The 27508-nt window shown below is 43.7% G+C and overlaps 1 protein-coding gene across 2 annotated transcripts in view; it reads left to right on the forward strand.

The window, feature by feature from the left end:
* The window catches only part of LOC145346807 (1-phosphatidylinositol 4,5-bisphosphate phosphodiesterase gamma-1-like), a 209437-nt gene that overhangs the window by 150458 nt on the left and 31471 nt on the right, over nucleotides 1-27508 (forward strand). For both annotated transcript variants that reach the window (XM_080194556.1, XM_080194557.1), the window contains exons 17-25: nucleotides 3601-3801; nucleotides 4638-4757; nucleotides 5890-6073; nucleotides 6936-7013; nucleotides 7576-7679; nucleotides 9563-9659; nucleotides 12005-12071; nucleotides 20957-21120; nucleotides 25869-25965. In XM_080194556.1, coding sequence (XP_080050682.1) covers nucleotides 3601-3801; nucleotides 4638-4757; nucleotides 5890-6073; nucleotides 6936-7013; nucleotides 7576-7679; nucleotides 9563-9659; nucleotides 12005-12071; nucleotides 20957-21120; nucleotides 25869-25965 — 1112 coding nt within the window. The remainder of the gene's footprint in view (nucleotides 1-3600; nucleotides 3802-4637; nucleotides 4758-5889; nucleotides 6074-6935; nucleotides 7014-7575; nucleotides 7680-9562; nucleotides 9660-12004; nucleotides 12072-20956; nucleotides 21121-25868; nucleotides 25966-27508) is intronic.

Below are 27508 nucleotides of genomic sequence, written 5' to 3' on the forward strand. Positions count from 1 at the left end.
CCTCAAACATTCACTTCCAACACTACTGATGCACAATGGCAGCAGGGTGTACCATATACAAGATGCACTGCAGCAACTCACCGAGGTTCTTTCGCAGCATCTTCGAAAGCTACAACGTCTACCAGCTGGAAGGACAAGGGCAGCAAATGCATGGGACCACTCGAGACAACTCTGGAGCAAGTATTTGATTTTTGTCCAAGCCCACAAGGACAGAAGGAAAGTCTCTGCTGTCCTCTCTCTGTCTCCTCTCTCTCTTTCTATCTCTCTGATGGATACTCACCACCAGAGTGAATTAAATTTGAGTTGCTTTCAACCCAATTTGAAGTGGTTGAAACTATTAACAATTAATTTAAGCAATTCACTTCTTTACATTAGGAAGTAGAAATGTCCCATTGGTCTAGTCTTCTCGATTCGCATTTGAAAGATTTTAGAGAATTATTCTGAGTCTATGAAGTTTTGGATAAGCTCGGAGTAATTCATGCTTATAATGGAAAGAAGTATCACTTACTGCACTGAAGAAAATGTTTTATGCATTCAGGCAAATCTGTATGACACTCCACTTACTGTTTGATACTGGAGCATCAGATGTTGCATCAGATGGGGTTCCGTGGGGCTCAGTAATGGCTCCCTTGTCTTCTGTGGTAAATATAAATGTTTCAATGTAAATGTAGAGATCATGATTAAGAAGTTTGTGAATAATTCAAAAATTGATTGCATGGTTGATAGTGAGAAAGAAAGCTTTAGACTGCAAACAGATGTCAGTAATTAGCACCAAAAGAGAAAATGCTGGAAAATCTCAGCGGTTCTGGTAGCAATTGTAAGGAGAGAAAAGAGCTGATGCTTCAAGTCCAAATAACCCTTTGTCAAATCAGTGGTTTGTACTGCTGCCTCACATTGCCAGGAACCCAGGTTCATTTCCTGGTTTGAGCCACTGTCTGTGCTGAGTCTGCACATTCTCCCCATGTCTTCATGGGTTTCCACTGGGTGCTCCCATTTCCTCCCACAGTCTGAAGGACATGTTGATTAGGTGCACTAGCCATGCCAAATTCTCCCTCAGTGTACCCGCAGGGGTGCCAGAGTGTGCCGACTAGGGGGTTTTCACAGTAACTTCATTGCAGTATTAATCTAAGCCTACTTGTGACACTAATAAATAAATACAAAAACTTAAAACTGTTGCGATAAAATGTAAAGTGGCAAATGAAATTGAATCAGAGAAGTCTGGGCATAACAAACAAGGCCAGGGAAACCACAATAAATGGTAGGTTACTGAAAAGTGTAACAGAACAGAAGGATCTTGGAGTGCATGCCCAATATTCCTTGAAGGCAGGATGACAGATAGATAAGGTGGAGAAGAAGTCATATGGGATACTTTTCTTTATTAGCCAAAGTATAGAAATAAGAACAGAGATTTTATGCCATAACTATATGCAATACTGGTTCGACCACATCAAGAGTTTTGCATCCAGTTCTCATTATAGAACATAGAACATTACAGCGCAGTACAGGCCCTTCGGCCCTCGATATTGTGTCGGCCAGTGGAACCAATCTAATGACCCTCTAACCTAAACTATTCCAATGTTATCCATATGCCTATCCACTGACCATTTGAACGCCCTTAAAGTTGGCGAGTCCACAACTGCTGCAGGCAGGGCATTCCACTCCCTTACTACCCTCTGAGTAAAGAACCTACCTCTGACATCCGTCCTATAATTACCACCCCTTAATTTAAAGCTATGTCCCCTTATAGCAACGTTATGATTGCAATAGAGACAGATCGAATAGATGTAGGAGGATGTTGTTAGGGATTAAGAATTTAACCATGAGGACAGACTGGAGTTACTTTCTTTAGAACAATGGAGGTTGAGGTATGATTTATTTGAGGTGGACAAAATATAGGGGTCCAGATAGAATCAATAGGAAAGATCGATTTTCCTGAGTGGAGAAGTCAGTAAGCTAGAGTATAGATTTAAATAATTAGTGGAAGGATTAGACGGCGAATGAGGAGTGATTTTTATCACCCAGAGAGCAGTGAGGATTTGGATCTTATTGACTGGAAAGATAGTAGAGATAGAAACCCTAATCTCATTTTAAAATATATTTTAAAGTGCCTTTGAAGTGCTACAACTTACAAGGCTACAAACCAAGAGCTGGAAAAAGAGGTTAGGCTGGATCTGTTTTGTATGGTTTGCACAGTTATTGGGCCAAATGACATTTTTATTGGTTGTACTCCCGAGATGTGGACATCAACAGCAAGCCCAGCATTTATTGACCATCTTTAATTCCCCTTGAGCTGGTGGAGAGCCACCTCTTTGAACCACTACAGTCCATGTGGTGTAGGTGCACCCACAGTTCTATTGGGAGAAGGTTCCAGGATTTTGACCCAGGAACAGTGAACGAATGGCGATATAGTTCCAAATCAGGACATTGTGTGACTTTGGGGGAGGAACCTGCAGATGGTGGTGCTCTCATGCATCTGCTGCCCCTGTCCCTCTATGTTGTCGAGGTCATCTATTTGGAATATGCTGTCAAAGAAGCCTAGGTGAGTTGCTACATTGCATTTTGTAGATGGTATAGGCTGGTATCACTGTGCACTGGTAGTGGAGGGAGTGGATATTTAAGCTGGTGGATCAAGCGAGCTGCTTTATATTGGGTGGCACTGAGCTTCTTGAGTGTTACTGGAGTTACACTCATCCAGGCAAGTGGAGAATATTCATTCACGTTCCACACTATTGCCTTAAAGATGGTAGAGAGGATTTGAAAAATCAGGAGGTAAGTTACTCTCTGCAGAATTCCCCGCCTCTGACCTCCTCCTGTACCGACACTATTTATATGGTAAGCACTGTTCAGTTTATGGTCAATGGTAACGGCCAGGATTTTGATAGTGGGGGGATTCAGTGATGGTAATGTAATTGAATGTCAAGGATATTTGGTTAGATTTTTTCTTGTTGAAGATGATCATTGTCTGGCACTGTGGTTCATGTATGTTACATGTCACTTAACAGCCCAAGTGTGAATGTTATCCAGATCTTGCTGCATAAGGGCATGAACTGGTTCAAATCCTGAGACATCGTGAATAGTGCTGAACACTGTGCAATCGTCAGCGAATAGCCACAATTTTGATTTCATGTTGGAGAGAAGGTCATGATGAGGCAACTGAAGATGTTTGGGTCTAGGACACTACTGTGAGGAGTTCCTGCAGTGATGTCCTGAGACTGAGTTTACTTATCTCCAACAACCACAACTACCTCCCCATTTTCCTTTCCTCCAGTAAGGTATTGTCTCATCTCCATTTGGCAAATCTCAACAATAGTAAGATTGGAATTAGATAAGAACATAAGAACATAAGAAATAGGAGCAGGAGTAGGCCATCTAGCCCTTCGAGCCTGCCCCGCCATTCAATAAGATCATGGCTGTATTTGAATCTGAGAGACAAACCTGTGTTTTGCCATTTCATTATGGAAAACGATGTTTGAGTAGAGTTAATATTCTAGGCAAAAATAAGATTAGGGAGATTACTTGCTCCTGGATATTTCATTACAATTTTACTTGAGCTCCACCATCAATTGATTTTGATCTGATTTATTTATTCAATTTGCACAGGAGATCTGGCAGGGTTCAACACTGCCGCATCCATTCCAGACAAGAAGCTGGCACTACCAAGTTCTACCTAACGGACAATCTGGTCTTCGACAGCCTTTATACCCTGATCAGCCATTACCGGGAGGTTCCATTGCGCTGTAATGAATTTGAGATGAGATTAACAGATCCAGTACCACAGCCAAATGCTCATGAAAGCAAAGAGTGAGTGTTAACTAGAATACATTTACATCAGTTTTTAAATTCAGAAGGCCTTTCATCGCTCATGCTGGTAATCTGTTATGCACGTCACCATAGAAACTTCATAATGCTTCAAAAGATACCTTTGTTTGTGCAAATGATTTTTTTTTGTATTTTTAAATTGAGAACCTAACAGAGGTCCACAGCCTGTGGTACTATGAAGGCTGAAGGGAAAATATGAGTTAAATCAAGCAGTGCTTTGATGATAAAAAGCAAATTTGCTGCAGACCTTAAACATAGGAAATGAACATAGAAAACTCAGCAGGTCTAGTGGCATCTATGGAAAGAGAAACAGAGTTAGCATTTTGAGTCTGTATGGCTCTTCAAGCTTGGGTTATAAAATCTTGTTGTTTATAAGGGGAGGGGAAAATTGAGAGGGTTCAGAGTTTTCCATATTTTGTGGGCTATAATGTTATATAATTTTTCAGACTGTGGGCAAGGCAGGCATTTATTGTCTTCCTTAGTTGCCATTGAGAGATGGTGACGAGCCTTCTTCTTGAGTCCGTGTGGTGAAACTGCTCCATAAACGCAGTTTGGGAGCTCCAGGATTTTGACCCAACAACACCGAAGGATTGGTAATGTATGTCGAAGACAGAATGCTCTGTGAGTTTGAGGGGAATATGGAGATGATGATGTATCCATGCAGCTGCCACCCTCTGTGTGACAAAGGACATGGGTTTGAGTGGTCCTTGGAAGGAATGGCAGAGACCTGTGATGGCAAAACTGAGGGGCTGTTGATTGATTGAGAAAAGAATGTGATGTGAAATGCAAATATAATTGAAGATGAGTTATTCCATCAGGTGGTACCATGCCAACCTAACACGTCTACAAGCTGAGCACATGCTAATGAGAGTGCCACGGGATGGAGCCTTCTTAGTACGTAAAAGGAATGAGCTCAACTCGTACGCCATATCCTTCCGGTGAGTGAACATGAATGGTATGACTGAATTAATCATGTAGGTTACTCAGATTTCACAAACGGTCCTTTTATTTTAAGCAGTCAGATTTCTGAATGGGTCATAGACTCAAAAGTGAATGGGGGCTTGATGCAGGAGTCATCCATTAACATTAGTAAGAGAAAAAGTGATCAGTTGATAAATTATATATTAGATTCGCAACTTGCATTTTACCTGCAAGATTGAGATTCACATCTGGGCTAGTCAGATGGTGTGTAAATCTCAGCTGTCTACTAAGTGAAAAGGTCTTAAATGAATTAAGTTTTGTTTGTTTGAAAATAAACTACTCCCGATTCAGCACTGGTTTGACAATCTCACTCAAAGAGACCAACACCATTGATCAGAGTGAAGAATTGAACTACATTAAAATAATACATTAGAGTGCAGAAGGAGGCTATTTCAGCCTACTGAGTTTGCACTGACTCTCCAAAAGAGTATCCTACCCAGATACACCTTCCCACTCTAGCCCCATAATCCCACACATTTACCACGGCAAATTCACTTCACCTGTAATCTTTGGGCACTTAGGGGTATTTAACATGGCCAATCTACCTAACCTGCACATTTTTGGGAGTGGAGCTCCCAGAGGAAACCCACACAGACACGGGGGAATGTGCAAACTCCAAACAGTCATCCAAGGCCAGAATTAAACCCTGGTCCCTGGCACTGTGAGGCAGCAATGCTAACCACTGTGCTGCCGTGCCGTCCAATGTCACTATAGGCTGTTTGCTGAGGCTGCTCTTTTACTATCAGCTTGGAGGAGGCATTCCCCTGTGTTTGGGCTGGATGTGCGTCCTTGTAAAATGAACAGAGGGCATTTAACTTTCTGTCTAACCTGCGCTATACCTGACTGGGTGTGCCTCATATTGTCACAAGCGCCTGAAATGAGAAGAGTTTCACAGCCCTGACATTGACGTCTCTCATCACAATAAGCAGTAAAAGAACTTAAAGATTCAAGGAGATTCTTCCAAAAAAAATCAGAAAATTAATTCAGCATGGTGTGATGCATTTGGAAAACTGGCTCCCTAGCTGCTAATCAGTGTGAGAATGTGTTTCCGGCCTCATGTACAAAACACATCTTGTTTGTGATTTCTAGAGCGGAAGGGAAAATTAAACACTGCCGGATTCAGCAGGAGGGACGCCTTTTCATGCTGGGTAGCTCAGCAGAATTTGAGAGCCTGGTGGATCTGGTGAATTATTATGAAAAGCACCCTCTGTATCGTAAAATGAAACTGCGGTACCCAATTAATGAGGAAACTTTGGAGAAGATGGGCACAACGGTAAGTGAGGAGAGCAGGGATTTTTGTTCCTTCACTTTTCAAGTTTGCTTTTGTCTCTCTCAATTCTCTGATGCCTGTATTGAGGACAAGAACAACATAAGGACATTCAGCTGCTGCTGCTGGTGTAGAGATTCACTTATCAGGCTTTGATTTGATTTATTATTGTCATATGTATTAGTATACATTGAAGAATGTTGTTTCTTGCATGTTATATGGACAAAGCATACCATTCATAGAGAAGGAAATGAGAGAGTGCAGAATGTAGTGTTTCAGTCATAGCTAGATGTAGAGAACATAAGAACGTAAGAAATAGGAGCAGGAGTAGGCCATCTAGCCCTTCGAGCCTGCCCCGCTATTCAATAAGATCATGGCTGATCTGTCGTGGCTCAGTTCCACTTTCCCGCCCTCTCCCCATAACCCTTAATCCCCTCGCTTATCAAAAACCCATCAACCCGCGTCTTAAAAATATTTAGCGAGGTAGCCTCCACCACTTCAACGGGCAGAGAATTCCAGAGATTCACCACCCTTTGAGTGAAGAAGTTCCTCCTCAACTCCATTCTAAACCGCGCCCCCCCCCCCTTTATCTTGAGAAAGATCACCTTAATGCGAGGTAGGTCCATTCAAAAGTCTAATGGCAGCAAGGAAGACGCGATGCTTGAGTCGGTTGGTATGTGATCTCAGACTTTTGTATCTTTTTCCTGACAGAAGAAGGTGGAAGACAGAATGTCCGGGATGCGTGGGGTCCTTAATTATGTTGGCTGCTTCGCCGAGGCAGCAGGAAGTGTAGACAGAGTCAATGGATGGAGGGCTGGTTTGCGTGATGGCTGTGTTCCTCACTGATTATTGATGCCTTTCCTTTCAGGAACTGGACTATGGAGCCCTGTATGAAGTGCGGACTCCTCATTTTTACGTTGAAGCCAATAAGATGCCAACTGCAAGGGTAAGTTGTAGATGTCTGAGTATCTTGATCCATGCAGCTGGGTGGCACGGTAGGCCATCACACTGTCCTTTCATCTCTGGGGTCTATATTGGTCCAGGTTGGTGGAGTGCCTGCAGCAGAATGGGTTCACCACCACCCTAATTCAGTTTTTAATTGACATGGGCAAAACTGGGCACCAGTCTGGCAATTTTTCTCAATTAGAAGGTGTGGAAAATACAAGTAATGTTGCTGATGATATTTAGAGATTGTAAGGGAAGAAAATACAGAAATCTCACTCTAACCCGTTGTTATATGGGCTGACATCTAGCCACATTCCAGACTGCCTTGGATTGCTTGCATTCCACCTGAGTGTAAGTTAAGACGTCTGCCTTCAAAGAAACAGATGATCGCACTGGGCTCCATCCACTGACCAAAGGCTTTGTCATGTTGGAGACCACCTAGTCCCAATCTTCAAGATCAAACCAAAAACTATGAGACAATTGAAGAGTGCTTGATCTTTTTTCATAAATAGATGTAAAGTAATAGCACATTTCAGTGGGACTCTGACTCTGCTCTCTTCCAGTGCACAGTTAAAGCGCTGTACGATTATAAAGCCCAGAGAGAGGACGAGCTATCTTTCTGTAAACAGGCCCTGATCCACAATGTCGACAAGCAAGATGGTGGATGGTGAGTTCACTGAAAGAACAGATTTGCTGTTCAAAATTGAAATTTATGTCAGATAGATTGTGATGTTAACTGAGATTCTAAAGAAAATTTGGCAATCAAGAAGTTAAGTGGAAAAAGTGAATGAGGGATGCCATAATTTTGCGAAGTTAGCACGACAGGATGTGTGGTCATGTCTCTAATAAATGGAAATGGAGAATATGGGATGGGAACAAATCAAGCCATCAGAAGTAAGAAAAGGAGAATGGAGAATTTGGGGAGTGAAAGGTTAGAAAAAAGAGAAACTGGGAGAGTGTTGAGCTACTTCCAATTTAGGAGATGGATGATTGAAGATATGAGAGGCCGAAAGCCCACCTGTGTGAGACTGAGAGCTGAGAGTATTAGAGGTAGAGAGCTCATTTGTGACTGGGAGAATAGAAGAGACTGATAATTGGGAATTTGTGTGAGAAGCTGGAAATACAAGAAGCCAAGGACTGCTAGTATGAAGTCATATACTAAGTAAATTGGGTATATGCACCACCGCCAACTTTCACTCAGTTTATAATGGAAATGGTGAGAACTAGAAATTAAAGGTAGGACTTCACTCTCATAATATGAGAAAACATACACTAAGAATACTTTTTACTTAATATATTTGAACAACATGGCCCCATCCCATTTGTTAAATCCCCTGCATTATTTCCTTTGGAGAAAAACATATAGTCATCTAATATACAAAATATAAACATATAGCCACCTTATTGCCAATATACAAATATATAATCATCTAATATACAATATATAAACATACAGTCATTGACTATATAATATCCAAACATATATCTACCCAAAATACAATAAATAAACATACAGAAATCAAATCTCACGGCCTATATATTGGCTTGCATTGCTCTAAAGTTTACATTCATGGTCCCAAAATGAGGGAAAATTTAATCATTTCCATTTGAACTTATAACACAGCATTGGTGATTTCAGTTAGTACATGTCAAGGCACAGAGTTATCAGCAGTACTCAAAAGCCTGGAGCTAAGTTCCTTATGCCCTGCCTGACAACGTACCTTCACACCATTCTCCCAGTGTTTCTCACAAGAGCCATTCTGAGTTTACCATGTGAGTGGACCATTTCACGGCAGGTTACAGACACTTGTTCACTGTTGGCTCATGACCGATTGGAATGATATAGAAGCTATACACCAAGTTCATTTCTACACAATAGAGAAGAAAATCTTTTCTCACGAGTTCCCAGGTTCAAAGGCTAGAGGTTAATGCCTTCCCCTCCCATCTCATTTTATCCCTGCAGTGTAACCTTCAATTTTCAGTTAACTGTTCTCTGATTTTTGACAATGTGTATTTATTGTGTGCGTATTTTTATGCTATTGTGGATGTGCATATATATCTGTCCACACATGTTCGTAGGTATGTGTTTATGTGAATATATGCTAAAGTTCTGATCGCACCTCAAAATATCTCCTTAACAGTGCAGCTGTGTTTCCAGTTAAAATTAGGAACAGTTTCTATCAACTTTACTTTGTGGTGGATCAATTTACAGTGAGGTGGAAGGGAGTAAGTGGCCTATATTGCAGTGCCTCAAGTATGGTGTGATAGTGATGGAAGGAAGTGAACATTATCCATGTCTCTGTATGGTAACAGAGATGGGTAAAGAATAGCCTAATGTAGTCCCACTGTATGATGTAAGGAGAATGGGAGAATTGCAGTGATACATTGTGTGATTATAATAGGGAGGAGCAAATAAAAGACCAGGAGAAGAAAATAACAAAAACAGAAAGTACCAGAAAAAGTGGAGATGTCATTGTAGATGGCTCATTTCCTGTTTTCTGCTGAATTTCTTTCCTCTGCCTGAAGGGTTTTCTTTCTCATCCCTATTAGGTGGCGAGGAGATTATGGAGGAAAAAAACAGCTGTGGTTTCCTGCAAATTATGTGGAGGAGATGACCAACACACTGGTTCCTGAACAGGACGAAGCGGTAAGCAGGAGTTTTACATCTGTCACGATAGTGTGACTGGAAGCCAGTGAATCTGAATGGCTGCCAATGCAGATGGGTGGGACTCCCTTCCCGCCCACTGCCAATCAACTCCCAACTGAGGATTAAATGCCAATGGAGAAGGGTTCAGTCCTTCCTGGGTGCAGTCTCTAGTGTAGCGTTGCAGTAGATGAGCAGAATCCAGCCATTTAACTGAGCTCTTCATCCTGATTTTACACTCCCAGACCAGGAGGGTGGAGTGAATACAATTCACAGCACCTCAAACTGACCTGGGAGAAAGTGCCCTGGTTGGTTGGGGCTTCAGCGCAGGGGTGGGTAGATGAAAATAGCAGTTGTGGCAGGTAACACTGGAATAAGCACAAAGACTGTGTGTGGGAAGGTGGACTGGACTGATTTGTTGCACCAGCACTGTGTCAAAGTATTTTGAAAGAACAATAAAACATAAAGCAGCCCTCACACACTTCCCATGCCTCATTCCACCACCTATGCCCCATGGCCTCTCATATCTTCCAAGTCAACCCATGCCGCACTACCCACCCTTCTCATACCCTCAATACCAATCTATGACCTTCTCTCCACCTCCCCCCATGGCCCTTTATAGCCTAAATACTAACTTAGTGACAATCATGCCCTCCCAACCAGCACCATTAGCCCTTACACCTATCATACTAACACACGAGGTGGCGACCATGGGCAGATCTCCGGAGCCATGTTAAGATGAGCAAAATTAAAGTTCTTAAACGTCTATTGATGAAGTCACTAATTCAAAATAAAACCACTCTCTAATAAAAGCCCATTCCTTTGTTCACTTCTGAAACCAAGCATTGGAATTCATATTCCCACTTCAAAGAATCTATAACCAGTTGGTACTGATAATCAAACTATGAACTGAGAGGCACCCCACTGTAATAATAGGAGGTTGTCAAGTCAGTGATGCAGCACTAATAAAGTAATAGTCGCCCTCAGGATTATGTCAACAGATAGGGTAAAATAAGCAAGCACTTTTTTTTTCAGATATTAAAAAGGGCAGGAGTTTTAAATTCTCTGACAGCTTCACAATTCTTTTTGACAATTCATTTTGACAGCTCTGTCCGTGGTTCCTTTTGACAGGTCTGTTGACAGACTGTTTTGACACAGCTCTATTGACAGTTCCTTTTAAAGCTGTCTTGACAGTTCCATTGAGCTTGATGGTTCCAATGAGTTTATGCATTTTACTTACATTCCTAACCACTTTTAACAATCCCAAAAGGCGCCTTTAAGCCTCCAAAAGGTCACCTGACCTCCCCAAAGGTGTCCTGGGTCTTTATCGAAAAGGCTAACTTACCACATCAAAAGGATAACCCACCTATCCAAGCAATTCCACAACTCCACCCCTGCTCCTCCCATGTCTAATCTGCACATGTTGAGCAGGATTTTCCAGCCATGCTCACCCCAAGACTGGAAAATCCCCCCCCCCCGAGGTCAATGGACCTTTGCATAGTCCTATCCTGCCCACTACAATTCCTGTGATGGTAGGATGGAAAAATTCCATCCATCATGTTTCCGATTCATAAAATCCCACCATGACTGGAGGTGGCTGGGCTGATGCCCCCATTAACCACATCTGTGCAATATGGAATTTGCCCCTATTTCCCCAGTCCTGTTAAAATGGTCGGTGTCATGTTCGGAAGCGGGGCTCCAGATTCCTCCACAGCTATTTTCACAATGACAGATTGGCTTTACAAAAATTCAGGCCTTCATCTCAGCTTTGCCGCAGTTGTTAAACATGATCCAGGCAATTTCCTTCCCAATGGGACTGAGAGTGTATCCCTACCAGACGGCCAGCAGAGGTTCAAGATGGAAGCTCACCACCACCTTCTCAAGGGAAGTTAGGGATGGGCACCAGATGTTGGTTTGACAGTGACACACATTTAAAACAAATGCAAATGCTGGAATCCAAAGCAAAAACAGAAAATGCTGGAAAATCCCAGCAGGTTTGACAGCATCTGTGGAGAGAGAATGGAGCCAATGTTTCAAGTCTGGATGACTCTTCACCAGAGCAGATTCCAGCATTCACAGTATTTTGTCTTTTACTCTAATGGATCCTTTTGGAATAATCCCAGACCCAATTTTTGGAAATGCCTTTGTAGACTGAAAATAATTGGCCCTCTTTTTATAAACAAATCTCTAAAATTTGCATATGTGGCAGCATGACACTCAAGTGTGACAGATGCAGGGCAGAAACTTTTATACATATGTTATATATTGTATGTATGTATTATATGTGTATTGTAAATAATGCAGCTACATCTGTGCTTTTGTATTTTTTTTCTCTTCTGTATCTGCAGTCTGTGGAAAACAGTCCATTGGGAAGTTTCCTCAAAGGATTTATAGATGTTCCAACTTGTCATGTCGGTAAGCAGTATCGCAAAGATCTTGCACTCCTTTATATTCTTCCTTTCTTCTGTTAAATTCTGAGCCGCAACATGAGCGACAGAAAATGTTCACAAACCCAAAGGTTTAATTTTGTCTTACAGTGCACCATTTAGTAAATTCACCTAAAAATAACTCAAGAGGGTCCATGAAGGCACTACAGCAATTCACAAAGACATATAGTACAAACATATTTGTAACAAAGTTGGCAAAAGAAAGAGCTACCACAGATTTAATGGGCCGAATGCCCTCGTTCAGTGCTGCAAATATTCATGCCAAAGTAATGTTACCATTAAGCACTTGCAGTTACAGCACATGCAGGAACAGTAGAGCTCCCCCACACCCAGCCTTAGCCCCAACTTTGAAGACCACTTTTTATACAGTTGCAGTATAGCACTTTTTCATTTTGTGTAAGACTTGGCTCAGTGCTCTCACCTTTGAGTCAGACGGTTGTGGGTTTGAATTCGCTCCAGGTGACTATCTCCTTTGGTTTGTTGACAATGAGGGAGAGATTATTGTTGTCGCACCAGCTCACCAGTTTCTCTATCTCTTTCCTGCACTGTGTCTCATCATTGTTTGAGATCCGGCCCACAACAGTGGTGACATCTGAAGACTTGAAAATCAAGTTGGAGGGGAATTTGGCCGTGCAGTCAGAGGTGTATAAGGAGTATAGTAAGGAGCTGAGGGATACGATAATGTTAGTTACTAATTAGTGCCCTTTAAGAAGTAGAAAAAGGCTGAAATGGAGCAATAGATAGAATGCATGCAGTAATTGAATATTTGATTGCTCGCTAGTACATTAGCACCATCCTAAAACCCACCCCTGTGGTAACATCTGAGGCTGGGACCAGGATTCTTCGATGAAAAGTCAGTGTGTGAAAGACTGCTCGCTGTATATCCCTTCAAGCTTGTGCCTTGTAAAGCAGCAGGGCGAGAAGGGACTGACTAGCGTCATGCAGCAATCTCAGTTATATCTCATTCTTTTGTTCGATGTCCAAACGAGCAATAGGACAGCTCGGTATCATTCACAGCTAACCAAAGTCATCTTGTCAATCAATCAAGCTTCAAAATTACACAGGCAGAACTTGGATAATTTAACTACTGGGCAAATCAGAATGACCAGTCTGGCAAAAAAATCCCTCTTGAGACAAACGCGACAACTACTGGCTCTTTAGTTAGCTGTTAGGATAGGCAGTTGATAATCTAATCGCCGAACTGTGTAGCATCTTCTTCTTTTGTAAGGATGAATGCAAGGTATTCGTTTAATGCGTCCAATATTTCTCCAACTTCCACGTGCCAGTCTTTTTTTTAATTCCTTGTCAGCCCTACTCTTTCTTTTACCACGTTTTATTATTTATATACTTGTAGAAAGCTTTAAGATTCTCTTGTATGTTCGCTGCCCATTTCTTTTCATGCTTTCTCATTACTCTTAACTACACTACCCCTCTGGTCCTTCCATATTTTGCCTGATTCTCCAATTTTCTACCTGACATCTGTCACACTTCTTAAGAACATAAGAACATAAGTAGTAGGAGCAGGAGTAGGCCATCTAGCTCTTCGAACCTGCCCCGCCATTCAATAAGATCGTGACTGATCTGAAGTGGATCAGTTCCACTTTCCCGCTCGCTCCCCATAACCCTTAATTCCCTTGTCTGTCAAAAACCTATCTACCCGTGACTTAAATATATTTAGCGAGGTAGCCTCCACCACTTCAACGGGCAGAGAATTCCAGAGATTCACCACCCTTTGAGTGAAGAAGTTCCTCCTCAACTCCGATCTAAACTGCCCCCTCCTTATCTTGAGGCTGTGCCCTCTAGTCCTGCTATCCTTTCTAAGCGGAAAGAATCTCTCTACCTCCACCCTATCCATCCCTTTCATTATCTTATACGCCTCTATAAGATCCCCCCTCATCCTTCTAAACTCCAATGAGTACAGACCCAGTCTATTTAGTCTCTCTTCATAGTCCAACCCCCTCATCTCCGGTATCAGCCTAGTGATCCTCCTCTGCACTCGCTCCAAGGCCAAAATATCCTTGCGCAAGTGTGGCAACCAAAACTGCACACAGTACTCCAGCTGCAGCCTCACCAGTGCCCTGTACAGTTGCAGCAAGACCTCCCTGCTTTTATATTCTATCCCCCTCGCTATAAAGGCCAGCATCCCATTCGCCTTCTTGATCACCTGCTGCACCTGCAGACTGGGTTTTTGCGACTCATGCACAAGGACCCCCAGGTCCCTCTGCACTGTGGCATGCTGCAGCTTTTCACCCTTTAAATAATAATCCCTCCTACTATTATTTCTGCCAAAGTGGATAACCTCACACCTGCTAACATTGTACTCCATCCGCCAGGTTCTCGCCCATTCGCTCAGCCTATCTAGATCCCTCTGCAGACTTTCCGCACCCTCCGTGCAATTTGCTTTTCCACTCATCTTCGTGTCATCAGCAAATTTCGTCACTCTACACTCAGCCCCCTCCTCCAGATCATCTATATAAATGGTAAATAGCTGAGGCCCCAGCACCGATCCCTACGGCACTCCACTAGTCACCAACCGCCAATCAGAATAGCACCCATTGATACCAACTCTCTGCCTCCTATTAGACAACCAATCCTCTATCCACGCTAACACCTTACCCCCAACTCCATGCACCCTAACCTTCTGAAGCAACCTTTTGTGTGGCACCTTATTAAACGCCTTTTGAAAATCAAGAAACACCACATCCACCGGTTCCCCTCTGTCTACCGCACTAGTCACATCCTCATGGAAATCCAATAAATTCGTCAAACACGACTTCCCCTTAACGAATCCGTGCTGTGTCTGCTCTATCAAAACTATTCCTTTCCAGGTGCCTCGCTATTTCTTCTTTGATGACGGATTCAAGCATTTTTCCAACTACAGACGTTAAACTAACCGGCCTATAATTCCCTGCCTTTTGTCTGCTACCTTTTTTAAACAGCGGCGTAACATTAGCCGTTTTCCAATCTTCCGGCACTTCCCCGGAATCCAGAGAATTTTGGTAAATAGTCACTAAGGCATCCACTATCACCGCTGCCATTTCTTTCAGAACCCTGGGATGCATTCCATCCGGTCCTGGGGACTTGTCCACCATCAGTCCCGTTAGTCTATTAAGCACTACCTCTCTAGTGACAATAATTGAATTCAAGCCCTCAACTCCTACCATCCTTCCATCTTTAATATCCGGAAAGCTATTTGCGCCCTCCTCCGTAAAGACCGAGGCAAAAAACTTATTTAAGGACTCAGCCATTTCCTCATGTCCCACCACTAAATCCCCCCTCTCATCCTCTCAGGGCCCAACATTCACTCTAGCCAGCCTCCTCTTCTTTATATATTTGTAAAAACTCTTTCTGTCCTTTTTTATATTTAGTGCTAGTTTAGCTTCATAGTCTATCCTTCCTTTCTTTATCAACTTCTTAGTCATTCTTTGTTGATTTTTAAACCTTTCCCAATCTTCTAATCGCCCATTACTTTTAGCCACTCTGAACGCATTCTTCCATTCAGCATGCTCTGGGTTTATTTGTTGGACCTTTCCTCTTCAACAGAATATACCTTGACATCGCCCACAGTACATTTTTTTTGAAAGTAGCCTATTGTTCAGCCGCCGTCTTTTCTGCCAACATTTCGTTCTAACTCACTTGACTCAGATGCATCCTTATCCCATTGAAGTTGGCTTTCTCCCAAGTAATTATCCCTGCTCTGGATTGTTCCTTGTCCTTTTCCATGGCCAAACTAAACCTTATGATACAATGGTCACTGTCCCCAGAATGCTCTCCCACTGATATAATTAATCCACTTGGACTAATTCATTCCCCAGAACCATGTCCAAGAACGCCCACTCTCTTGTTAGACCGGAAACATACTGCTGCAGAAAATGACCGTGAACACATTCCAGGAATTCTCGCCCCTCTTGTCTCTTTCCATGACTTAATCCCAGTCTACATTTGGATAATTGAAGCTCCCCATTATGTTTACTCTATAATTCTGGCGCCTCTCTGTATTTTCTTTGCAAATGTGTTTCTCTACAATCTTTCTACCAGTTGGTGGTCTACATAACACACTGATCAATTTTAATGCACCTTTTTCATTTCTTATCTCTAACCAGAGAGATATCACCCTTGCCCCTCCGGAATATTTTCTCTCTCCAGTAATCCCATCTTTAATCTATACTTCCCCTCCCCCAGTACCTCCGACCCACTCCTACTCCCACCACCTTCCGTTTTTCTTCCTTTCCTAAACACCTTATACACAGGAATATTTCTTGGCCAGTCTTGACTTACTTTGAGCCAGGTCGTAAAGTCATAGAGATTTGCAGCATGGAAATAGGCCCTTCAGCCCAACTTGTCTATGCTGCCCTTTTTTTTTGAAAACCTCTAAGCTAATCCCAATTGCCCACATTTGGCCCATGTCCCTCTGTACCCAACATAGCCATGTAACTATCTAAATGCTTTTTAAAAGATAAAATTGCACCTGCCTCTACTACTACCTCTGGCAGCTTGTTCCAGACACTCACCACCCTCTGTGTGAAAAAGTTTCCCCTCTGACACTTTTGTATCTCTCCCCTCTCACCTTAAACTTTTGCCCTCTAGTTTTAGACTCCCCTACATTTGGGAAAATATACTGACTATTTACCTTGTCTATGCCCCTCATTATTTTATAGACTTCTATAAAGTCATCCCGCAGCCTCCTACGCTCCAGAGAAAAAAGTTCCAGTCTATTCAGCATCTCCTTATAACACAATCCATCAAGTCCTGGTAGCATCTTAGTAAATCTTTTCTGCACTCTTTCCAGTTTAATTATATCCTTTCTATAATAGGGTGACCAAAATTACACACAGTATTCCAAGTGCGGCCTTACCGATGTCTTGTACAACTTTAACAAGACATCCCAACTCCTGTATTCAATGTTCTGACTGATGAAACCAAGCATGCCAAATGCCTTCTTCACAACTCTGTCCACCTGTGACTCCACTTTCAAGGAGCTATGAACATGCACCCTCAGATCTCTTTGTCCTGTAACTCTCTCCAACGCCCTGCCATTAACTGAGCAAGTCCTGCACTGGTTCAGTCTACCAAAGTGCATCACCTTGCATTTGTCTAAATAAACTCCATCTGCCATTTGTCAGTCCACTTGCCCAATTGATCAAGATCCTGTTGCAATAGGAGATAACTTTCTTCACTTTCCCATATGCCACCAACCTTGGTGTTATCTGTCAACTTACTAACCATACCCTCTATATTCTCAGCCAAATCTTTAACATAAATGGCAAGTAACAGTGGGCCCAGCACTGATCCCTGATGCACACCACTGGTCACAGGCCTCCAGTTTGAAAAACAATTCTCCAGAACCAATTTTATATCCATTTAGGTACCTCACCCTGGATCCCGTGAGATTTAACTTTGTGCAAGAACCTACCATGTGGTACCTTGTCAAAGGCCTTGCTAAAGTCCATGTAGACAACATCAACTGCACTGCCCTCATCTACCTTCTTGGTTAGCCCTTCAAAAAACTCTATTAAATTTGTGAGACATGATTTTTCACTCACAAAGCTATGCTGGCTGCCCCTAATCAGTCCTTGCATCTCTAAATGCCTGTAGATCCTGTCTCTCAAAACACCTTCCAACAATTTACCAACCACAGATGTGAGGCTCACTGGCCTGTAGTTCCCTGCAGCCCTTCTTAAACAAAGGCACAACATTTGCCACTCTCCAATCTTCAGGCACCTCACCTGTGACTATTGATGATTCAAATATCTCAGCTAAGGAACCTGCAATTTCCTCACTAGCCTCCCACAACATTTGGGATATACCTCATCAGGTCCCGCAGATTTATCTACCTTGATGCGCTTTAAGACGCCCAGCACCCCCTTCTCTGTAATATGTACACTCCTCAAAACATCACTATTTATTTCCCCAAGTTCTCTAACATCCATGCTTTTCTCAACAGTAAATACTGATGAGAAATATTCATTTAGGATCTCACCCATCTCTTGTGAATCCACACTTAGATGACTTGTTGATCCTTAAGAGGCCCTACTCTTTCCCTTGTTACTCTTTTGCCCTTTATGTATTTGTTGAAGCTCTTTGGATTCTCCTTTGCTTTATCTGCCAAAACAATTTCGTGTCCCCTTTTTGCCCTCCCGATTTCTCTCCTAACTCTACTGCTACACCCGCTATACTCTTCAAGAGATTGACTTGATCCCAGCTGCCTATGCATGTCATGTGCCTCTGAACGTGCCTCAATATCCTGAGTCATCCAGGGTTCCCAACTTCTGCCAGCCTTGCCCTTCACTCTAAGAGGAATGTGTTTACCCTGAATCCTGTTTAACACACTTCTGAAAGCATGCCACTTACCAGACGTCCCTTTGCCTTCCCACAGACTCCCCCAATTAACGTTTGAAAGTTCCCTCCTGATACCATCAAAATTGGCCTTGCCCCAGTTTAGAATTTTAACTTTTGGGACAGACCTATCATTCTCCATAGCTATCTTAAAACTAATAGAATTATGGTCACTGGTCCCAAAGTGATCCATCACTAACACTTCTGTCACCTGCCTTTCCTTATTTCCCAAGAGGAGGTCAAGTTTTGCCCCTGTCTAGTCGGGCCATCCACATACTGAATGAGAAATTCCTCCTGAATACACTCAACAAATTTCTTTCCATCCAACCCTCTAATCCTATGGCTGTCCCAGTCAATGTTGGGAAAATTAAAATCTCTGACTATTAGCACCCTATTTTTCTTGGAGCTATCTATAATCTCCTTACATATTTGCTCCTCAATTTCCCACTGATCATTTGGGGGCCTATAGTACAACCCTGTCAAAGTGATTTCCCCCTTCTTATTTCTCAGTTCTACCCATATAGACTCAGTCCAAACCCTCGGATCTATCCTCTCTCAGTACGGCAGTGATGCTTTCCCTAATCAAAAGTGCAACTCCCCCTCCTCTCTTACCTCCTGTTCTATGTTTCCTATAGCATCTGTATCCTGGAACATTAAGCTGCCAGTCCTGTCCCTCCCTTAGCCATGTTTCAGTAATTGCTATTACACCCCAGTCCCACATACCCATCAATGCCCTGAGTTCATCTGCCTTGCCCGTCAGGCCTCTTGCATTGAAATAAATGCAGTTTAATCTGGACTTCCCTTGCTCTGTCTTGCTTCTGTCTGATCTGTCTGGTACTAGGATTACTGACATTGCCTTTACTGATTAATGTTCTCTCTTTAACTTCCATGCTGTCCTCAAACTTCTCTTCTGTCTCCCTACTGCTTTGGATCCCAAGCCCTTGCCAAACTGGTTTAAACCGTCCCGAGTGACTGTAGCAAATCTCCCTGCCAGGATGTTAGACTCCCTCCAGTTCAAATGGAACCCATCCCTCTTGAACAGATCAGCCCTTCCCCAGAAAAGATCCCAATGATCCAAAAATCTAAACCCTTGCCCCCTGCACCAGCCATCAAGCCGGGCATTCATCTACCTAATCCTCCTATTCCTACTCTCACTAGCACATGGCACCAGTAGTAGTCCTGAAATTACCACCTTTGAGGTCCTGCACATTAGCCTTCTGCCTAACTCTCTATACTAACACTTCAGGACCTCATCCCTTTTCCTATCTATGTCATTGGTACCAATATGTACAACGACCTCTGGCTGCTCACCTTCCCCCTTAAGGATGTCCAGCCATCGTTTAGACATGTCTTGATCCTTGCACCCAGGGAGGCTACACACCACCCTGGAGTTTCGATTGCACAAATGGGTGTCTGTGGCTCTAACTAGTGAGTCCCTTATTACTATTGCTTGCTTGCTCTTTGCTTCAGCTGTGGTGTCACAGACCTGGCTACTGCTGGGATCTCCCACTGGTAGGCTATCCCCCACAACAGCATCCAAAATGGTATGCCTGTTTGAAAGGGAAATAGACACAGGAGACTCCTGCACTACCTGCCTGCTTCTCTTGGCAGTCACCCATCTGCCTGTCTGAACCTGTGGTGTGACAACCTCCCAGTAACTAGTGTCTATCTAGGGTCTCTGTATTAGCAATAACATCATAGTTTCATTTGTCACCCTGTGCCTGTAGCTCACCAATCTTATTAAGTTAACTTTATTTGTTAATGTCACAAGTAGGTTTACATTAACATGACAATGAAGTTACTGTGAAAATCCCCTAGTTGCCACACTCTGGCACCTGTTTGGGTACACTGAGAATTTATCATGATCAATGCACCTAACCTGCACATCTTTCAGACTGTGAGAGGAAACCAGAGCATCAAAGAAAACCCATGCAGACACAGAGAGAACATGCAGACTATGCATAGACAATGATCCAAGCCAGGAATCGAACCCGTGTCCCTGGCACTGTGAGACAGCAGTGCTAACCAGTGTTTAAAAGTTTAATGTTTATTTATTAGCGTCAGAAGTAGACTTACATTAACACTAGAATGAAGTTATGTGAAAATCCTCAGTATGACGTCATTGGGGTAAAGTTGGGTTGGAGAAAGGGGATGCAAGGCTGGCAACCCACTAGACAGTTTGTTGTGGTGTAGGGGAGGGGGTGGGCAGGTACTTCCACTGGAGGTTATTATCAGGTCCATACCCCACTCCGTTAACCCTCTCTAAGGTTTCCTTGTGAAGCCCAAGGAGGACTTCTGCTGACTCACGAACCTTCTCCTGTCACAGCTAGTCTCACTGAGAAGCTATCATTGCCCATTTCCTCCACCCTCCCCCATACCCAGTTTCCACCAAGGAGGGGGGAGTGGAGGAGATAAAACCAGAGCCCAATGATTTTTTGCAAATATGTTTTAGATGCTTTAATGGAGTGCTCTCGACTGCCCGCACCATATTAACGTGTTCAGTATTTACTTCAACAGTTATTCAGAAGGAAGGGAAAGGAAGCAAGCAGTACGTTTTTACCATCCACTCCCAACAAATGTCCCATCCTGTCCAGATGTTGGATGTGGCTGCAGATAGTCAAGAGGATCTGAATGACTGGGCTGCCAAGATCAGGGAGGCAACACAGAATGCAGATGCCAGAGTAAGTGTGAGACAAAAGCCATTTGAGAAATATTGGAACAATTGAACTCATCCTCATTATCAATCGTGTGAAGCAGAAAGTAATTCCACCCAATTTCTCTACCCAGTTCTTAAAGGAGCTGTGTATGTTAAATGAGGCCTCGCTGATTTTACAAGGAGTAGAATATGATTTAACTTCATTCTCCGGCTGACTGGGAGTTTGATTAGTGAGTAGCCAATTCAGACAGCCAGGAACAACTTATATTCTCACCCCGCACCACATCCTGTTTACTGTGCTCTGCTAGGAACACAGGAATGTGTGATTATTTCTGTTTAAATCCCTCCATGGCCTCACCTTTCCCCATTTGACTCGCCAACTTTAAGGGAGTTCAAATGGTCAGTGGATAGGCGTATGGATAACATTGGAATAGTTTAGGTTAGAGGGTCATTAGATTGGTTCCACTGGTCGACGTAACATCGAGGGCCGAAGGGCCTGTACTGCGCTGTAATGTTCTATGTTCTTTGTTCTATTTCTTCAACCATGTCCAGCCCCATATTCCACCAGGAACTCTCTGTTCCTCTGTCTGTGGCCTCCTGTCCACTCTCCATTTCCTTCCCCCAACCATTGGTCACCATGCCTGAGCCCTAAGCTCCAGAATACCCTCTTCAAATCCCATCACCCCTCCCGCCTCTTTTATCCTTTAAAATACAGTTTATAACCCACTGCCTTAAACAAGTCTAACATCTTCTTCTTCAGCTTGATGTCAATCTTTGTCTGATAATGCTGCTGTAAAGTACCTTTACCATAGTGAAAATGCTACATAAATGCATGTTGTTATATTGCTGTTTGTTGAGTTAGCTGATTTTAGCCATGGCATAGTCTGAGTTAGGGAAAGGAGAATATTTTGCACCTGACGACTATTCGGGGAGTATGTACCCATGTGGCTATGTGTGTGCGTATGTGTATCGGTGCACATGTGTGTGTGTTATGTGTCTGTGTGTGTGCGCATGTGTGTGTGTGTGCATGTATGCATGTGTGTGTGTGTGCACATTTGCATGTAGTGTGTGTGTTTTGACACAAGCAAGATGACTGCAGAACAGAACACCAAAACATGGTATGGGTTTTAACATGAGCAGTGAATTAAAATGAATATATCACTTGCACGACTGAAGGTCTTTTCCCTGGAAGTGTGGATCAGTGATACATGTTGCAGCTGAAGCCAGGTGATCAACTTCTTGGAAAAGGATCTTGAGGAGGTTTGATGAGGACTTGTCTGTTGAGGTAGTATGGGCGGAGATTAGAAATAGGAGAGGAGAGGTCACCCTGTTGGGAGTCTTTTATAGACCTCCTAAAAGTTCTAGAGAGGTTGAGGAAAGGATTGCGGAGACGATCCTGGTTAGGAGTGAAAGTAATAGGGTAATTGTTATGGGGGATTTTAACTTTATTAATATTGATTGGAATTGTTATAGCTCTAGCTCGTTAGAGGGGTCAGTTTTTGTGCAAAGTGTGCAGGAAGGTTTTTTGACTCAGTATGTAGATAGGCCAACTAGAGGTGAGGCTATATTGGATTTGGTGCTGGGAAATGAGCCAGATCAGGTGTTGGATTTGGAAGTTGGTGTGCATTTTGGTGATAGTGACCACAATTCGGTTACGTTCACCTTAGTGATGGAAAGGGATAGGCATGAACCTCGGGCCAGTGGTTTTAGCTGGGGGAAGGGTAATTATGAGGCTATTAGGAGAGAATTAGGAAACATAGGTTGGACTAGGAGATTACAGGGATTGGGAACGTCCGAAATGTGGAGTTTTTTCAAGGAGCAGCTACTGCGAGTCTGTGATAGGTATGTCCCTGTCAGGCAAGGTGGAATTGGTAAGGCTAGGGAACCGTGGTGCACCAAAAAAGTTGATTCGTTGGTTAAAAAGAAAAAGGAGGCTTATGTTCGGATGAGACGTGAGCACTCGGATAGTGCACTAGAGAGCTTTAGATTGGCTAGGAGGGAGTTGAAGAGCGAGCTAAGAAGGGCTAAAAGAGGACATGAGAAGACTTTGGCTGATAGGGTTAAGGAGAATCCTAAGGCGTTCTATAGGTATGTCAAGAACAGAAGGTTGGTTAGGGCAAGGTTAGGGCCAGTTATAGACGGCAGAGGGAAGTTATGTGTGGAACCGGAGGAGATTGGTGAAGCATTGAACCAATATTTCTCTTCGGTGTTCACGCAGGGGGACATGGATATAGCTGAGGAGGACACTGGGTTGCAGGGGAGTAGAATGGACAGTGTTACAGTTGATAAGGAGGATGTGCTGGATATTCTGGAGGGTCTGAAAATAGATAAGTCCCCTGGTCCGGATGGGATTTACCCCAGGATTCTCTGGGAGGCAAGAGAAGTGATTGCAGAGCCTCTGGCTCTGATCTTCAGGTCGTCGTTGGCCTCTGGTATAGTACCAGATGATTGGAGGTTAGCGAATGTTGTCCCATTGTTTAAGAAGGGGAACAGAGACTTCCCCGGGAATTATAGACCGGTGAGTCTCACTTCTGTTGTGGGCAAGGTTTTGGAAAAAATTATTAGGGATAGGATTTATAGTTATTTGGAGAGTAATGAGTTGATTGGAGATAGTCAGCATGGTTTTGTGGCGGGTAGGTCGTGCCTTACTAACCTTATTGAGTTTTTTGAGAAAGTGACCAAAGAGGTGGATGGGGGTAAGGCAGTGGACGTGGTGTATATGGATTTTAGTAAGGCGTTTGATAAGGTTCACCATGGTAGGCTTCTGCACAAAATGCAGATGTATGGGATTGGGGGTGATCTAGGGAACTGGATTAGGAATTGGCTAGCGGATAGGAGACAGAGGGTAGTGGTTGACGGTAAATATTCATCATGGAGTTCGGTTACAAGTGGTGTGCCTCAGGGATCTGTGTTGGGGCCACTGCTGTTTGTGATTTTTATTAATGATCTGGATGAGGGTATAGTTGGGTGGATCAGTAAATTTGCTGATGACACCAAAGTCGGAGGTGTGGTAGATAGTGAGGAAGGGTGTCATAGTTTGCAGGAAGACTTAGACAGGTTGCAGAGCTGGGCCGAGAGGTGGCGGATGGAGTTTAATGCAGAGAAATGTGAGGTAATTCACTTTGGTAGGAATAACAGATGTGTTGAGTATAGGGCTAACGGGAAGACTTTGAATAGTGTGGAGGAGCAGAGGGATCTAGGTGTATGTGTACATAGATCCCTGAAAGTTGGGAATCAAGTAGATAAGGTTGTTAAGAAGGCATACAGTGTCTTGGCGTTTATTGGTAGGGGGATTGAATTTAGGAGTCGTAGCGTTATGTTGCAACTGTACACAACTCTGGTGCGGCCGCACTTGGAGTATTGTGTGCAGTTCTGGTCTCCACATTACAGGAAGGATGTGGAGGCTTTGGAGAGGGTGCAGAGGAGGTTTACCAGGATGTTGCCTGGTATGGAGGGGAGATCCTATGAGGAGAGGCTGAGGGATTTGGGGTTGTTTTCGCTGGAAAGAAGGCGGCTAAGAGGGGATCTTATAGAAACATATAAGATGATTAGAGGTTTAGATAGGGTGGATAGTGATAGCCTTTTTCCTCTGATGGAAAAATCTAGCACGAGGGGGCATGGCTTTAAACTAAGGGGGGGTAGTTATAGGACAGATGTCAGGGGTAGGTTCTTTACCCAGAGGGTGGTGAGGGATTGGAATGCCCTGCCTGCTGCAGTTGTAAATGCGCCTAGTTTGGGGGCGTTTAAGAGGTCTGTGGATAGGTTTATGGACGAAAAGGGATTGGTTTAGGTTAGTGGGTCATTGTTGTTGTTTTTTTTTTAACTGGTCGGCGCAACATCGTGGGCCGAAGGGCCTGTTCTGCGCTGTAATGTTCTATGTTCTATGTTCTATGTGTGATTGGGAATGGGATTGATTGGCGATGGAGTGAGATCGGTCGGGACTCAGATGCTCAAATATTCCACAGGAATATAATGATTCTTGTGCATCTGAGGCAGATATGCTGTTCACATCTCAAGCTCTGACTTGCTGTCCTTCAGATGCCCTGGCTAGTGAGGAGAAAAGTCAGCCAGAGATCCCACTCCTGGTTGCCACCCTGTTATCTTCATAGAATTCATAGATTCCTACAGTGCAGAAGGAGGCCATTCAGCCCATCTAGAATTCACTGACCACAATCTCACCCTGGCCCTATCCCCATAACCATTTACCCTAGCTAGTCCCCCTGACACTAAGGGACAATTTAGCATGGTCAATCCACCTAACCCTCATATCTTTGGACTGTGGGAGGAAACCGGAGCACCCAGAGGAAACCCAAGCAGATTCGGGGAGAACATGTAGACTCCATACAGACAGTGACCCAAACTGGGAATCGAACCTGGCTCCCTGACGTTGTGAGGCAGCAGTGCTAACCACTGTTCCACCGTGCTGCCCCATGAGAAATTACCTGCTAATAGACATTCGGTGAGACTCAGATAGATTTCAGGGTGATGGATTGCAAGGTTGAGTGACCTGTCGAGATTTTTACATGTAGTCACTTGACCAAGGTACAGGCAGAACCAGTGGAACAAAACCCAGGATGAATCAACTACTTCAGAAGAGGACAATAAGGAAAGAAAGTTTGCTTTTTATTTTCAGGGTATGGGTTTTGCTGGCAAAGTTGGCATTAATCATTATTCTTGAGAAGGTGGCGGTGAACCTTCTCCTTAAACCGCTGCAGTCTGTGTGGTGACCATCTTCCCACCGTGGTTTTAAATGGCCATCTCTCTTTATAACAGATGCAGGAAGGAAAAATCATGGAAAGGCGAAAGAAGATTGCATTGGAATTGTCAGAGCTGGTCGTCTACTGCCGTCCTGTGCCTTTTGACGAAGAAAGTGAGTTTGACTCAATACATTTCGCCATTCAGGTGGAAACATTCAATTTCCTTCCCTTTATTTACTTGCAGTTTATTTTGTTGAGTTACCTTTGCCTTCAAATCAAATTGTCATGTGGACAAGATTAGGATGGAACATGACTCTAATCCAACACATTTATTGGGCATGCTGTTGTTGTCTGGGTCGAGGCTTAGCTCATTATTAAAGAACATTGATGTTTGCAATACAGAAGGTGGCCTTTGGCCCTAATGCCTCACGATGTTTTACTATGCTAAAGATTCTCTTATGATAAGATTATGCTAAAAATACAAGCTATTGTTATCAGGCAGCTGTTGACTAGGCTAATCCAAAACAAATCAGACTGCCTGATTTCCCTCCAGATCTCTTTGCCTTCATCAAATATCTACCCACATTTCCATTTAGCGATGGAATGAAATCTGCCTCAATCACTCCCTAGCGTAAACACTCCATGCCCCAACCACCCTCTGAGGCTGGATTCTCATAGACTCCATGGAGGCAGGAAAATAGAGGCTGAGACCTGATTCCGAGTTTCCCGATCTCATTCCCGGGGTTTCAGATTTTCACCAGTGGGGGTTCTCAGTGCTGTCTGTTGCTGGTCGTGAGCCCGCCTGCTGCACTCACTTAGCTGGCCAGCTCCATTGTGGGGATAGGCATGAACTAGTTCCCTGCAATCCTCATGGAGTCACGGCTCATGGCTTCTCAGAGGTGTCGTGAACCATAGTCCTGATGAGGGAACCTTTTGAAAGGTTAGTTCAAGTTACCTTGATTCCCAGCAGGACCTACCCCAGCAAGCCAATCTATGACGTCCATCTAACTCCATGGCCTCTCATACACTCCAAACTAGCTGTGTCTCTCCATATCCACCTCAGGGCCCTTTGTATCCTTCATCCCAACTTGTGTCCCTCCATAGCCGCTGATATCCTTCATGTCAAGCTGTGCCCCTCCATTTGTACCCCAAAACCCCACATAACCTCCATGTCAAGTTATGGGACTTTTATGCCCATTCACCCTCAAAACACTGTGAGGTGGCATGAATGGAGGCATGAGGAGTGTGGGGGGAGGATGGGGTAAGGGGGTGTGAGGGCTAATGGAACTTCTTGTTTCCAAAATGCCTCTGAAACAGCCAGTTCAGCACCCAGCAGCCCCTGTGGCTGCCTCCACACTGTCTCCGGTGGTGGTGGGGTATGGGGGGAGAGTGGGGGGGTGGGGGTGGGGTGGAGAGTGTGCCCGACTCCTGTCTCCTGTCAGAAGCCCTGCAGAATGAAAGTCCTGAATTTGCTGACACTTTCTCCCAATCTGATCTGCCTTTCTGATGGAAATCATGATGTGGAGATGCCGGCATTGGATTGGGTAAACACAGTAAGAAGTCGCACAACACCAGGTTAAAGTCCAACAGGTTTATTTGGTAGCAAAAGCCACCAGCTTCCGGGGCTTTGCCCCTTCGTCAGGTGAGTGGGGAGTTCTGATCACAAACAGAGAATATAAAGGCACACACTCAGTTTACAGAATACTGATTAGAATG

Source organism: Carcharhinus amblyrhynchos, chromosome 8 (assembly GCF_965287045.1).
Source record: "Carcharhinus amblyrhynchos chromosome 8, sCarAmb.v2.hapA, whole genome shotgun sequence".
Lineage (NCBI taxonomy): Eukaryota > Metazoa > Chordata > Chondrichthyes > Carcharhiniformes > Carcharhinidae > Carcharhinus > Carcharhinus amblyrhynchos.